This window comes from Callorhinus ursinus, unplaced genomic scaffold (assembly GCF_003265705.2).
Source record: "Callorhinus ursinus isolate GAN/ISIS: 27379988/994484 unplaced genomic scaffold, GSC_fseal_2.0 scaffold99, whole genome shotgun sequence".
Lineage (NCBI taxonomy): Eukaryota > Metazoa > Chordata > Mammalia > Carnivora > Otariidae > Callorhinus > Callorhinus ursinus.
The window spans coordinates 1,402,494-1,415,877 of record NW_027397161.1 but is presented as its reverse complement, the minus strand read 5'-3'; the positions used below and the strand labels follow the sequence as shown (position 1 = coordinate 1,415,877).

At 42.9% G+C, this 13,384-nt stretch overlaps 1 protein-coding gene across 2 annotated transcripts in view; it reads left to right on the top strand.

The window, feature by feature from the left end:
* Positions 1 to 13,384, top strand: part of ESYT2 (extended synaptotagmin 2) — an 85,561-nt gene that overhangs the window by 49,041 nt on the left and 23,136 nt on the right. For both annotated transcript variants that reach the window (XM_025859113.2, XM_025859114.2), the window contains exons 8-13: positions 3,547 to 3,667; positions 8,226 to 8,402; positions 9,407 to 9,489; positions 10,868 to 10,916; positions 11,965 to 12,054; positions 12,526 to 12,621. In XM_025859113.2, the coding sequence (XP_025714898.1) occupies positions 3,547 to 3,667; positions 8,226 to 8,402; positions 9,407 to 9,489; positions 10,868 to 10,916; positions 11,965 to 12,054; positions 12,526 to 12,621 (616 nt within the window). The remainder of the gene's footprint in view (positions 1 to 3,546; positions 3,668 to 8,225; positions 8,403 to 9,406; positions 9,490 to 10,867; positions 10,917 to 11,964; positions 12,055 to 12,525; positions 12,622 to 13,384) is intronic.

The following is a 13,384-nucleotide window of genomic DNA, read 5'->3' as shown; positions in this document are numbered from 1 at the left end:
GTCACTGGGCAGCCTGGAGCATTGTCGGGGTGAAGTCAGATGCAGGCAGGTGTTGCTGTTCAAACGATGCCCTAAGGGCTCTCTGTCTCACTCTGGACTCTGCTGCTCTCTGTGTGGGTTTGTTGTCAGGCAGGCCCTTACTATGAAGTAGCAGCTTCTAGCTTCTATTTTTCGTGCTTAGCAGCTTTAGTCTGAAAAGAACCTTCTTCTGCTAGTTCCAGCAAAAGTTCTGGGCTGACTTCTGTTTGTCCACCCATCCTTGGACAAACCCTGTGATTCTGATGATCACGTTTGGGTCTCATACCCACCCCCAGAAGAGGAACAGGGGGACCAGGGTAGGGATGTGGGAGAAGCAAAGGAAGAACTTTCACCAGTACTTTTCATCTGTGGGAATAGATGCTGGTTAGCCAGCAAAACAACAAATCCCTGTTGCCATTTGGTGTAGAAAATGTGTTTGGGATGCCTGGCTGGCTCAGTCAGTCAGGCAGTCAACTCTTGATTTCAGCGTGGGTCATGATCTTAGGGTCCTGTTTTGAGCCCCGATTCCAGCTCCATGCTCAGCAGGGAGACTGCTTGAGGATTCTCTCTCCCTTCCCCGCCAACACTCTCTAAAATAAATAAATATTTTTAAAAAAATGTGTTTGTTGTACTTCCTCCTTTTATATCATAGGAGGGGACTGAAACAAACGCGGGCTTGTCAAGCAGCTACCCTGTAAATAGCCTTGTGTTAGTTCCCTTACATCGTGAACCAGTGGGTGTATGCTGCCTTTGGCAAGCCTGCAGCTGGGGGAGTCAGTCGCAAATCATTTATTTAAGAGAGAGACATGCGGCGGGGCGGGGGCGCCTGGGTGGCTCAGTCGTTACGCGTCTGCCTTTGGCTCAGGTCATGATCCCAGGGTCCTGGGATCGAGCCCCGCCTCGGGCTTCCTGCTCCACGGGAAGCCTGCTTCTCCCTGAGCTACTCTCCCTGCTTGTGTTCCTGCTGTCGCTGTCTGTCTCTCTCTGTCAAATAAATAAATAAATAATCTTTTTTTTTTTAAGATTTTATTTATTTATTTGAGGGAGAGCGAATGAGAGATAGAGAGCGTGAGAGGGAAGAGGGTCAGAGGGAGAAGCAGACTCCCCGCTGAGCAGGGAGCCCGATGTGGGACTCGATCCCGGGACTCCAGGATCATGACCTGAGCTGAAGGCAGTCGCTTAACCAACTGAGCCACCCAGGCGCCCATAAATAAAAAATTAAAAAAAAAAAAAAAAGAACCACTTTCAAAAAGAGAGATAAGGGGGCGCCTGGGTGGCTCAGCTGGTACATCATGTGACTTTTGATCTAGGGTTTTTGAGTTCAAGCCCCATGTTGGGCATAGAGCCTACTAAAAAATAAAAATACAAAATGAAGTAAAAGGGAAATACATATACTCACACACATATGTCTGCATACATGGAGATACATAAATATATACACTCGGTTTTATTTAATGATGATATTTAATGATAATGGCAGGTTCTCTTTATATAGTAATAGTTTTTAGTTATTTTATATGTAGATTTCTATGCATGCAGTACATAAAATATAGTATATAGAGAATTATATTATTAAAAATATATACTCATCTATATTAGAAATATGGAGGGAAATACACACCAGTCAGAAACAAAGCTGTGGTATAAAAGGTATATATAAAAATATCCCTTTTAAATAAAATTATATTATTTCTATAGGATACATATAATTCATACAAAATTATGTAAAATTTATATAATGTAACATGTAAATTTTATGTAATAAAATATATACATATAAACTTAATATAAAATGTGAACTGTGCTTCCCACTCAAAGACTTTCTAACAAATCTTGCCTCGAGCATTACAAAATGAACATCTACATGCTGTGTTCATTGATAAAAAACGGAACCCGGAGTGTTATAAAGTAGCAGTAATAGCTGAGTTACTGCACTTGACCATAAGTTTTGGCTGTCCCCACATGTTTCAGTGAAGAACCCTAAACTGAGTGGTAAAGGTATAAGAAGGGTTGAGGATTATGATAGAACAAGAGTCGGGTGATGAGCAGGCAGTTTTGAAGGGCAGAGAGGACTAGACCCCAACAGCAGCCGAGACCAGCAGAGGGGCAGCCGCACGTCGATGCCCCCGGGGACCCTTAGGGGCAGCACTGCAGCCCTGGGAATCCAGGGGGAGGCTGGCGTGTACACAGCGGCATATAAAGGGGAGCAGGGATGAGGCACCAGCATGGGCCTTCTGCTTTCCTGGGGCTTGGGCCTCTCCGTCTGCATGGCTAGGGTGGGTGGTGAGGCGGTTGGCCTACCACCATAGCAGTTAAGGGATTCTTGAAAGCATAGCATCATCAAAGGGTTTTCTGTTCCAGCAGATTTTTCTGTATAAACACAACCAGTATTTGGGTTGGAGGGGAATGGCAAAGTAAGAATATGCTTGGTATTCAAACTCTGAAGGACCATCTCACATCGCTGCTTAGTGAGCATATATCCAGTGTCTGGCAGCTGAAACTCTCTCTGTCTCTTTAGTGTTAATGTCTAATTCACGGACATATGCATAAATAGAGCTCTGTTGTCTGTGGGGTTGTGGGTTTTTCAGTCTTTTTTCTGTCTTGGACTGGAAAGTCCTAAGGTAAGACTCCTTCGCTTGTCATTGCATTTGGATACCCAGCTTAGAGTGAATGTTCAACTCTTACTGAATGATGGAGACTTTCACTCTGTCCTAGTGGGTATTTTATATGTACAATTACTTTACATATATCTGTTAACAATTTTAACATCTGAGAAGTACTGGCAAGAAATAAGATTCTCTTAAAACTTCTCAGTTCTGGGTAAAGGTGTTGAAATTTCATTTATGCTTTCAAAAATGTTGTCCCATACATGTTACTTAATTCTCACATTTACCCCAAAGAATAGGCAAAAATATATTAAAAGTACATTTGTTTCTTTATCCTCCACAATTTTATTCATATTACTGAGTTCTCTGTGCAGTGGTATATAGAATTTCAAAATTATTAAAGTATTCAGTACGCAAATACAGTGTGAAGAGAGAATAAACTGTAAATTCTTTTACTTGATTGGAAGCTATGTGAAAATAATGAGAAATTTAATGTAAGAAACCTGGAATGGGTAGGTGGATGTTTGTTATGGTATTCTTTGCACTTTTGTGGCTGCTTGAAATATGCTAAAAAAAGAAAAAAAGAAAATGTAATGTGTCTTAGTTGATATTAAATCAGTGATGAAGTCACACAGGAACATATGAAACATCATTTAGAATATTATGAAATGTAGCCAGAATATTACCTTGTGTTCTCAGCTATACATCTCAGCTTTATATATATGCCACATAGTAGTCACTATAGCCATATTGCAGCTAAAGTATTGAATTACTGTCTTAAATATTGTCTTTGAAAAATTAGATAATTCTGACCTTGTAAATGGGGTGTTGTATCATGTTTGTGGTAAGTTTGCTGCTAAAGCGATAACTAGTATTGATATGCCTGATAGTTGATTTGTTCTTTTTACCACCCACCTAATAGTGGTCTGTCAGATACGATCATTCTGGATATAATATCAAACTATTTGGTGCTTCCCAATCGGATCACCGTTCCTCTTGTCAGTGAAGTTCAAATAGCTCAATTGCGGTTTCCTATACCAAAGGTAAGTACTCCTCAGCACCCATTAGCACTTAGATACAGAGACACTTATCACATACTTGGATGTTGTAACTTCTCGTGGTTCTCTCAACAGTGACCTTGCCATATGGATCTTGATGTGGTAGTTTGTCCTGTCACACTCCTTAGGAGATTGGCCAGTGTGCATCAGAGACTTCAGGGCAATTCTTAAACCTCAGCCATGAACGTCCAAGGTGCTTATTAGAGGGATTTAATTCTGCAAATATTATTACAGGTCATAAAGGACTGCCGTGACGGCATAGTTATCTCAGAAAGCACATACTATTTGTATTATCAAAATGTAACAGCTTAGTCTAAGTGATGGGCACTTTGTATAATGACTGGTACAGGGTTTCTCTCATTAGTGAGTGTGGTTACCTCTGGAGTCATAAGCACCGCGGCAGAAGCAGTGCTGGTGTTACAACTGCCCTGGACGGGATCGAAAGGGCAGGGCCTGGATCTCTGTCACAGCCCTGGGTTCTAACAGCAGCTTTACTTTTTGGGCCTATTACTTAGCATGTCTGGACCTCAGTTTCTTCATCTGTAAATTTGGGGTGATGCCTAGCACACAGAGTTAGGTCACAGATACTGGAGTCACCTTCATTTGAGTAAACTATGTAACCTCAACCAAAGACTGAGAAATTGCTGGTCAAGGACATAGTATTCCCTCTACTGGTCAGAGAAGAGGTCCTTGGAATGGATGGGCCCTCACAGGTTAGTGAGAGCTATTAACCTTAAAATAAAACCCCCAGGGGTGCCTGGGTGGCTCAATACATTAAGCGTCCGACTCTTGATTTCAGCTCAGGTCATGATCCTCAGGGTTGTGAGATTGAACCCCACTTTAGTCTCCTTACTGGGTGTGGAACCTGCTTAAGACTCTCTCCCCCTGGGGCACCTGGGTGGCTCAGTCGTTAAGCGTCTGCCTTCAGCTCAGGTCATGATCGCAGGGTCCTGGGATCGAGCCCCGCATCGGGCTCCCTGCTCCGCGGGAAGCCTGCTTCTCCCTCTCCCCCTGCTTGTGTTCCCTCTCTCACTATATCTCTCTCTGTCAAATAAATAAATAAAATCTTAAAAAAAAAAAAGATTCTCTCCCTCTCTTCCTCTGTCCCGCCTGCCTGTCTCTCTCTCTCTCTCTCTCTCTCTCTCTCTCTCTCTCTCTCTCTCTCTCTCTGTCTGTCTCCCTCTCTCCCTCTCCGCCCACCCCCCCCAAAATAAAATAAAAAACTGCTGTTACTTCACCAGCAAAAATGGGTTTATTCAGGAACAGCAGAGAATTGCAATCTGGGACAATTACGCTATGGCAAAACCATAGGTGATTCTGCAGAACAAAGGGAGGAGGCTCTTTTACAGAGGAGAGGGGGCACTGGGAGGGGCTGCATTAATCTAAAAGTCCGTTGGTGTTAACTTGGAGCTGGGAAGTGTAGTGGCTTCTCGCTGGCTGAGCTGTTGCCAGGGCAGGAGGAAACCTTCCTTTCTCCTTCCGGGATAGTAAAATAGTATCCACTGGGAGATGCATCTCTCCCTGTTGGGTCTGCAGTGGACAGTGGACTGGTAGAGCCTGGGTGCTGCCCTTTCTGGCCTCCCGACTCCAATGCAAAGGAAGATTTTCCTTTTACTCATTTTCACAGAGCTTTTCCCACTGGGCCCTCCAGAAGTGGAGCAGGCAACCCTGTTGTATGATGTCTGTAATGAGTGTGACACCGACACGCACAGGACAGTTTCTAAGGTGTTGAGTTGGTCCTATTTCACTGCGTGTGTTGTTTTTAGTTTGTTTGCTGAAGTGGAAGCAGACAACTTTCCTTGATGCTTGTTACTTTTTTGAGGTTAAGTTAGATCTCCGTAACAGCATACAAATCCTCAAACATGTCTGGGCTTCCTTAACATTTTTTTGAAAGTACCAACACTCCAGCTAATTGATGCCTGAATTAGTTATATTGTTGGCATTCAGATTTGACAGGACAGTACATATGAGAAAGGCACGTCTTTTTTCCTTAATTTAGGATTTTCATCTCTGAAAACACAAGAAGTCTCTTCCATGAAGAAATCCTCGTCCTCCTTTGCCACTTGCACCTTTTATTCCCTGAGCGTGGTGAGCACCTGAGCCCGCCCAGATCCAACCTTCCTTAGCCTTGTGGGGTTTAAAAGCCATGCTACTTAAACATGTTGCCAGATTATCTAAACTTTAGACACATTTCCTGTAAACGGGAAATTCTCTTAAGTTTTTAAAAGCGTATTTACCTGTAAAAACGCATGTCTTCCTAGCTGATTGGGTCAGGACTATTACCCAGTGATTTTTTTTTTAAATTTTTTATTGTTATGTTAATCACCATGTATTACATCATTTGTTTTGGTGTAGTGTTCCATGATTCATTGTTTGTTCATAACACCCGGTGCTCCATGCAGAATGTGCCCTCCTCAATACCCATCACCAGGCTAACCCATCCCCCTACCCTCCTCCCCTCTAGAAACCTCAGTTTGTTTTTCAGAGTCCATCATCTCTCCTAGTTCGTCTCTCCCTCTGACTTACTCCCTTTCATTCTTCCTCTCCTGCTATCTTCTTCTTTTTCTTTTTTCTTAAAATATGTTGCGTTATTTGTTTCAGAAGTACAGATCTGTGATTCAACAGTCTTACACAATTCACAGCGCTCACCGTAGCACATACCCTCCCCAATGTCTATCACCCAGCCACCCCATCCCTCCCACCCCCCACCACTCCAGCAACCCTCAGTTTGTTTCCTGAGATTAAGAATTCCTCATATCAGTGAGGTCATAGGATACATGTCTTTCTCTGATTGACTTATTTCACTCAGCATAACACCCTCCAGTTCCATCCATGTCATTGCAAATGGCAAGATCTCATTCCTTTTGATGGCTGCATAATATTCCATTGTGTATATATACCACATCTTCTTTATCCATTCATCTGTCGATGGGCATCTTGGCTCTTTCCACAGTTTGGCTATTGTGGACATTGCTGCTATAAACATTGGGGTGCACGTACCCCTTCGGATTCCTACATTTGTATCTTTGGGGTAAATACCCAGTAGTGCAGTTGCTGGATCGAATGGTAGCTGTAATTTAAACTGTTTGAGGAACCTCTATACTGTTTTCCAGAGGGGTTGCACCAGCTTGCATTCCCACCAACAGTGTAGGAGGGTTGCCCTTTCTCCGCATCCCCGCCAACATCTGTCGTTCCCTGACTTGTTAATTTTAGCCATTCTGACTGGTGTGAGGTGGTATCTCATTGAGGTTTTGATTTGGATTTCCCTGATGCCGAGCGATGTTGAGCACTTTTTCATGTGCCTGTTGGCCATTTGGATGTCTTCTTTGGAAAAATGTCTGTTCATGTCTTCTGCCCATTTCTTGATTGGATTATTTGTTCTTTGTTACCCAGTGATTTTGAAAGGGTTTTTGGAGAATGCTGCCTCGTGCTAACTTTACCACCATTGTTTGCCTTGAAAGAGGTGTGAGTGAACATTTTTTTTATTTTACCAATTAAACATTTTAGGAAAAGAAAACTGTGTAAAGTCTATGAGTAGTACGTATTGCAAAGTTTCAGTTTCCTATCTATAAAATAAATTTAATGACAGTGCAGTTGACCCTTGAACAACATGGGTGGGGCCGCCGAGCCCCTGTGCAGTAGAAAATCTGCATATAACTTTTTTTTAAGATTTTATTTATTTATTTGACAGAGAGAGACACAGTGAGAGAGGGAATACAAGCAGGGGGAGTGGGAGAGGGAGAAGCAGGCTTCCCGCGGAGCAGGGAGCCCGATGTGGGGCTCAGTCCCAGGACCCTGGGATCATGACCTGAGCCGAAGGCAGATGCTTAACGACTGAGCCACCCAGGCGCCCCTGCATATAACTTTTGATTCCCCCAGAACTTAAATACTAATTGCCTAGTGTTGACCAGATGCCATACCAATGACATAAACCAGTAACACGTATTTTATATGTTATGTACTATATTCTGTATTCTTACAATAAAGTAAGCTAGAGAAAAAATGTTACTAAAAAAATTATAAGGAAGAGAAAATACATTTACGGTACTGTTCTGTATTGAAAAACATCTGTATATAAGTGGATCCATGAAGTTCAAACCTGTTTTGTTCTGGTCAGCTGTATTTCATAGGATTGTTCTAAAAGTTGAAGTAATGAGCGCCTGCCAAGGGCTTAGTGACACGTCTGAGACATCCTGTAATGGTGGTTCTCAGTCACTGTCGTACGGAACACAGGACTATTGGGTGACCCAGGAGACTAAGGCTCCTTGGGCTCCTGTTGCACACTGTCACTGGGGGCCTCACCCCTCACTCCACCCTGGTCTGGTCTCCTGACAGAAAGTAGTGATACTCGGACAGTGTCGTCCACCTTGCTCTGGCTTTCCCTCCGCACTACTGCCCGACAGTCCATGTTGACTTTCTTTTCTGCTGTGCAGGGAGAGGGTCTTCATGTTGTCCACTCTTCCTCATTCTTAGGACAGTGAGCACACAGCCATTGTTCCACGTGTGTCACAGTGAACAGTCCGTGCGTGCTCCTTCTTTTCAGGGTGTTCTAAGGATACATTTTATTGAAGCTCAGGATCTTCAGGGGAAAGATACGTACCTTAAGGGACTCGTCAAGGGAAAGTCAGACCCCTATGGAGTTATTCGAGTTGGCAACCAGATCTTCCAAAGCAAGGTCATCAAAGAGAACCTCAGTCCCAAGTGGAATGAGGTGTACGAGGTAAGATGTGTCCAGTGGCATCAGTTGGCTTCTCTCCAAATTCTGATTCCACTCCTGTTATACAGGAGTGTGGTTGGTTTAGAGCATCATTTAAATCATTTTTCTTTAATTTCCCACCTTCAGAAGTATTGTACCTTCTGTCCCTACCTCACAACATTGTCATGCCAATGCATAAACAACACATAAATTTTAAACTTTAATTACATTAAACTATCACAATAAATAATTGACAAAGTGATTTCTGTGGTTGTTAACATATGTAAACATTTACAAACATGAGATTATTATGTACTGTTTTGTAAATTCTCATTTAACACATCTAGACATCTCTCTCATGTCAGTAAACATAGATGAACATGATTTATACTTGCCATTCACTGAATAGATTCCATCATTTCTTTACCCAAGGAGATACTGGCTGTTCATTTCAGCATTAGAACCACTGCTATTACCAGTGTAATGGGAATGTATTTTTCTTCACTTGACCAGGTTTTCTCCAGATAAGCTCCTCAAAGTGGAATAGCTGCATCATAAATCATGCTTTTTTGAAAGAATGATACATTTTTGCAAAATTGTTCTTCAGAACAGTTGTACAGTTTATGCTCCCCCAGCTTCCCATCCTCCCAATCCTGTTTGTTGCCAGATTTCTTAATCTCTAAGTGGTGGTACCTGGATCACTTGTTGGTATCCCAAGAATAGCATTTGAACAGAGCCACTTCAGGACTAGAAAGATGTCCCAAACCTGTACCAGTTTGTGGGCGCTGTCTTGTGACTTGACTTCGGAGCAGTGGAACTTGACTCAGATAACTGGAAGCACAGTAGACTGTTAGCTGGTCTCCCGTGGAGACGTGTGTTTGTGTGTGTGTGGTTGGACAGTGACACAATGTAAGTGCTCCAGTACTTACCATGGGAGAGAACTGCAGGGTGCTCCTTACTACCGTCCTCATGTTCAGTAGCTGCCAACAGTAGTAACCGTGTAAGATAACTACTCTTTGTTTTTTCAGGCTTTAGTTTATGAACATCCTGGACAGGAATTAGAGATTGAGCTCTTTGACGAAGACCCAGACAAGGATGACTTCCTAGGAAGGTAAACCCTCGGGGAAGGAGAGCACAGGGTGCTTTTTCTTCTGAGTAGTGACACTTAGAACTAATATGGCTTCAAAAAATACGCTATGTATGTGTTACGTGTATTTTTAAGTGGCTTCTTAGATACAACATTTGTTTTACCTTAGACTTCTTGAAGTATGTTTTATTCCTATAAAGTTTCACATTTAAATACAAGAAGGAAAAATTTTAGATCTGTGTCTGTTTCAGCAGCCACTGGCCACGTGTAGCTACTTGCCCACATTCGGGTGCTGGTAAGCCACATGTGGAGTGTGGCCCCAGATGCCAGTACCGCAGCCTGCTTTCATGCTGTGTAGGCTCTGCTCTCGACTGCAGAAAGGGGTTTTTAAGCTTTTTCCATTTGTTGAGTTATTTAGGGAGCAGGGGGGATAGTGATTTACATTGTGCCTACACATTGGAAAAATAAATATTGACTTGTTTACTTAAATTGAACAACCACTACAGCTGAAAAACATGAGCTTTTAAAAAATACATCTAACCCTAGTCTTTATTATTTGACTGACTTTCTTGTAAAAGATTCAGGGGTAGATGACGTTGGACAGATTTGGCCTCCTCAAGAACGGCCTATGTATTGTGCTTTGACTTCAGAATTCTTCCATGAGATGGTTTAACAAGGAGCGACCGAAAGATTATAAGCAGGGCAGTGACGGATCAAATTTGCATTCTAATAAAACCACTGTGTGGCTCAGAGTAGCCGGGACTGGGACTGGGGACTGTGGTGGTAGACCAGGAAAGAGCTGGGAGGGTCTCGCCTGCTGGAGGGGCAGGAGGAGGGGCAGCTGCGAGAGGAAATAGGATTAGAGTCATCCCATTCTTGGCATCTCTGACTTCTGAGGGAGGGGAGGTCCATGCTCTGCAGCGGAGCAGGATTTTTAGGGGAAATGGAAGGGGCTCTCAGAGAGCCGAACCAGGAACGGCTCTGGGATGGTCCAGAGCTGTGGAGCGAGGACAGGAAGGGGCACAGGTGACTGAGCTGTAGTGACGGATGGCAGCGCTGGGGGAGAGCGTGTCAGACAAGAGGGCTGAATATTTGCAGGCATTTTCAGCACAGTATAAATAGCTACGTTGTGGGGAAAACCACATTTTTTACAACTCTGATCCTGGCTTTGCCAAACTGAGGGTCCTGACCTCCCAGAGACTCACCCCTGCTGGTTTCTTTACTTCCCTTCATAGTTTTGGGATAAGCCTGAGGAAGCTTCTGGAAGAAGTCTGTTTCTTGATAAACTACAGCGTTTTGATACATTTCCGGAGTACTTTTTCGTCGACAAATGTTTAAGGTTATTGCAGTTGTAAGAAGTGTGTTTCTATGTTCTAAAGTTGTTGTGTTGTTATTTCTATAGTCTTATGATTGATCTTATTGAAGTTGAGAAGGAGCGCCTTTTAGATGAAGTAAGTTTTCTTTGAGTATTATTCTATTTCATGAGCGTTGACAGACCTGCTGGTCCCCCACACAATGTTCTGAGAACTTAGGCCTTTTAATAATGGCAAAGTGAAAAGAAGTAAGTTTAACAGCCCAGTCAGTGTGTATTGTGTGCCCACCATGTGCTAGAAGTTCAGAAGAGTACAAGCACAAACCGACCGTTTCAGACATGTGCTCTCCTTTGGGAGTCCAGGCGGAGACCTGTGAGAAGCTCCCCAGAAATGGGCTTTTTAAGGGTAGCTGGACTTAGTAACACAGCTGACACAGTACGGTCAGCGAGAAGGTGTCACGTGAAAGCCGCCTGTAGGGCAGTGGGCGTTTACGACAAGCAGACACTGCTTCAAGCACAATGTTGCTGTCGGAATAAGAAGTATGAAAAAAGAAAATTTTGAGGTGGCTTCTAAAAGATGGGTATAATTGGGATAAGTAGGGCATAATTAACCAAATAAGTGTTGAGATCCACTGCTTTCAAAGTAACACATTTTCTTATGCACTCCCCAGGGCAGTCTCTTAACACTGAGTGTTTGGGGATTATCTTCGATGAATTGCTTTGTGGTGTTTAAGCTGAAACATGTGTATACTATTTTATTAAGTAGTACATAGTGGTGAATAAAGACACAAACATATTAACTTCTTTGATAATGAAATTCAGTATTTGGGATCAATGTTATATTACCTCCTGGCCCATAAATTCTGAGAAGTCCATACATAGAAGCCTGACAGTGCCGGACAGTACTAGAAGACATTTGAATCCTTGTGTGTAAGTTAGGGATGAAAATGGTACTGACTCCAGAGTGGTGGCAGTGCTGGGCGAGTTCCAGCGCACTGCTCTTGTCATCCTCTGGGGCCATCAGCTCATTCGAAGGGAAAAGCAAAATATGGTAGGACTCCGTCCTTCAGCATTAATCAGGAACTGTCAGTGCCTCACAGTGAGCAGCTTGTGACATTGGTGGAAACTGCTTGACTGGAAAGGTTGACTCAGGAGAACTTTTGTGAACGTTCACGTTCTCTCTTCAGTGGTTCGCCCTGGACGAGGTTCCCAGAGGAAAGCTGCACTTGAAACTGGAGTGGCTCACATTAATGCCAAATGCTTCAAACCTCGACAAGGTGCTGTGAAATATTTCCCATAACAACAACCACCCCTCATAGCTAAGATTAGTATCTTTAGGTTGCGTTTCTACTTGGCTTAGAAAAATGGCAGCAATAATTTTGATTAAATTAAGTAAGTCACTGCAGTCACATCAGGGGTAAATTAAAGATAATGGAATTTTTTTTTTTTTTTTTTAAAGAAAGATGTACAGGTCATTCCCACCTGTTTTATGAGATCTTCATATTTTGTGCTTGATAGAGTATGGGGGTTTGGAGAGCCACAGATCACCTGTGCTTTATTTAATTGATTCATATAGATTCTTGTCATTAAAATATATTTATTGTGTTCTTTCTCTCTGTGTTGCATGTATCGGATGGTTTATTTCCCCACCTTCCTTCTTTTCTTGAGCATCACAGACCGAATCAGAGAGAAATAGTCTAAAATCCTGTGGAAATACACCTGCTGAGGCTTTTTATCCTTTCTCATAGGTGCTAACAGACATCAGGGCTGACAAAGACCAAGCCAATGATGGTCTTTCCTCTTCATTGCTGATTTTGTATTTGGATTCAGCAAGGAACCTTCCGGTAGGTAATGCCATGGGAGCTCCCTTGGGTGCTCCTTTCCTGGTAGCAGATCTTGCTGCATTCACCCACACTGTGTCACCGGTTACTGTTCCTCTGTTTTCACTTCACTCCCACCTGGGAGAGCAGCACGGGGGAGGGAGCGATCAGCATGTATTTGCTTCATGAGTATAATTTCGGTTTATACATCTTACGGATTTATCCAGGACGTTAAGAATTATTTTTACTCTGACATGTTCTATGAAGAAATCTCCATTACATAGGAAAAGAATGTGCCTGGTAGTTAGGGAAGAAGATACTCTATAGAAAATCACTAATTATTAAAATAGAGTGACCTAAAGATGGAAATTGTCTGTTTGGCATGGGAATAAAATGAAGCAGCTCTGCCTACAAGCCCAGAGTCCATCCTAGCTGTAGCGTGGTGGGACGACAGACGGGCAGGCTGGGAGAGCAGGGCCTCTGAGTGGAGCCTCAGGTGGTCAGTCATACTCAGCTCCTACAGCCCACAGCAAGTGCTCCTACTCATTTGCATCAGAACTGCTTTGCTCTTAGAAAAAACTGAAGTACAGCCTTTATAGGTAATGACTAAAATTGGGGGGAAGAAAAATCATGCTATTTCCATTCATGTGAAGCCTGATGTGATCCTCCACCACCGTTCTTTAAACCCACTATTTAGGATAATGTGATCACTTTAGACACATATATTGTTTTGATCATATTTTTTTTAGTGCCAGTTCACTTATTCAAGAGATGGCCATTCTTATTT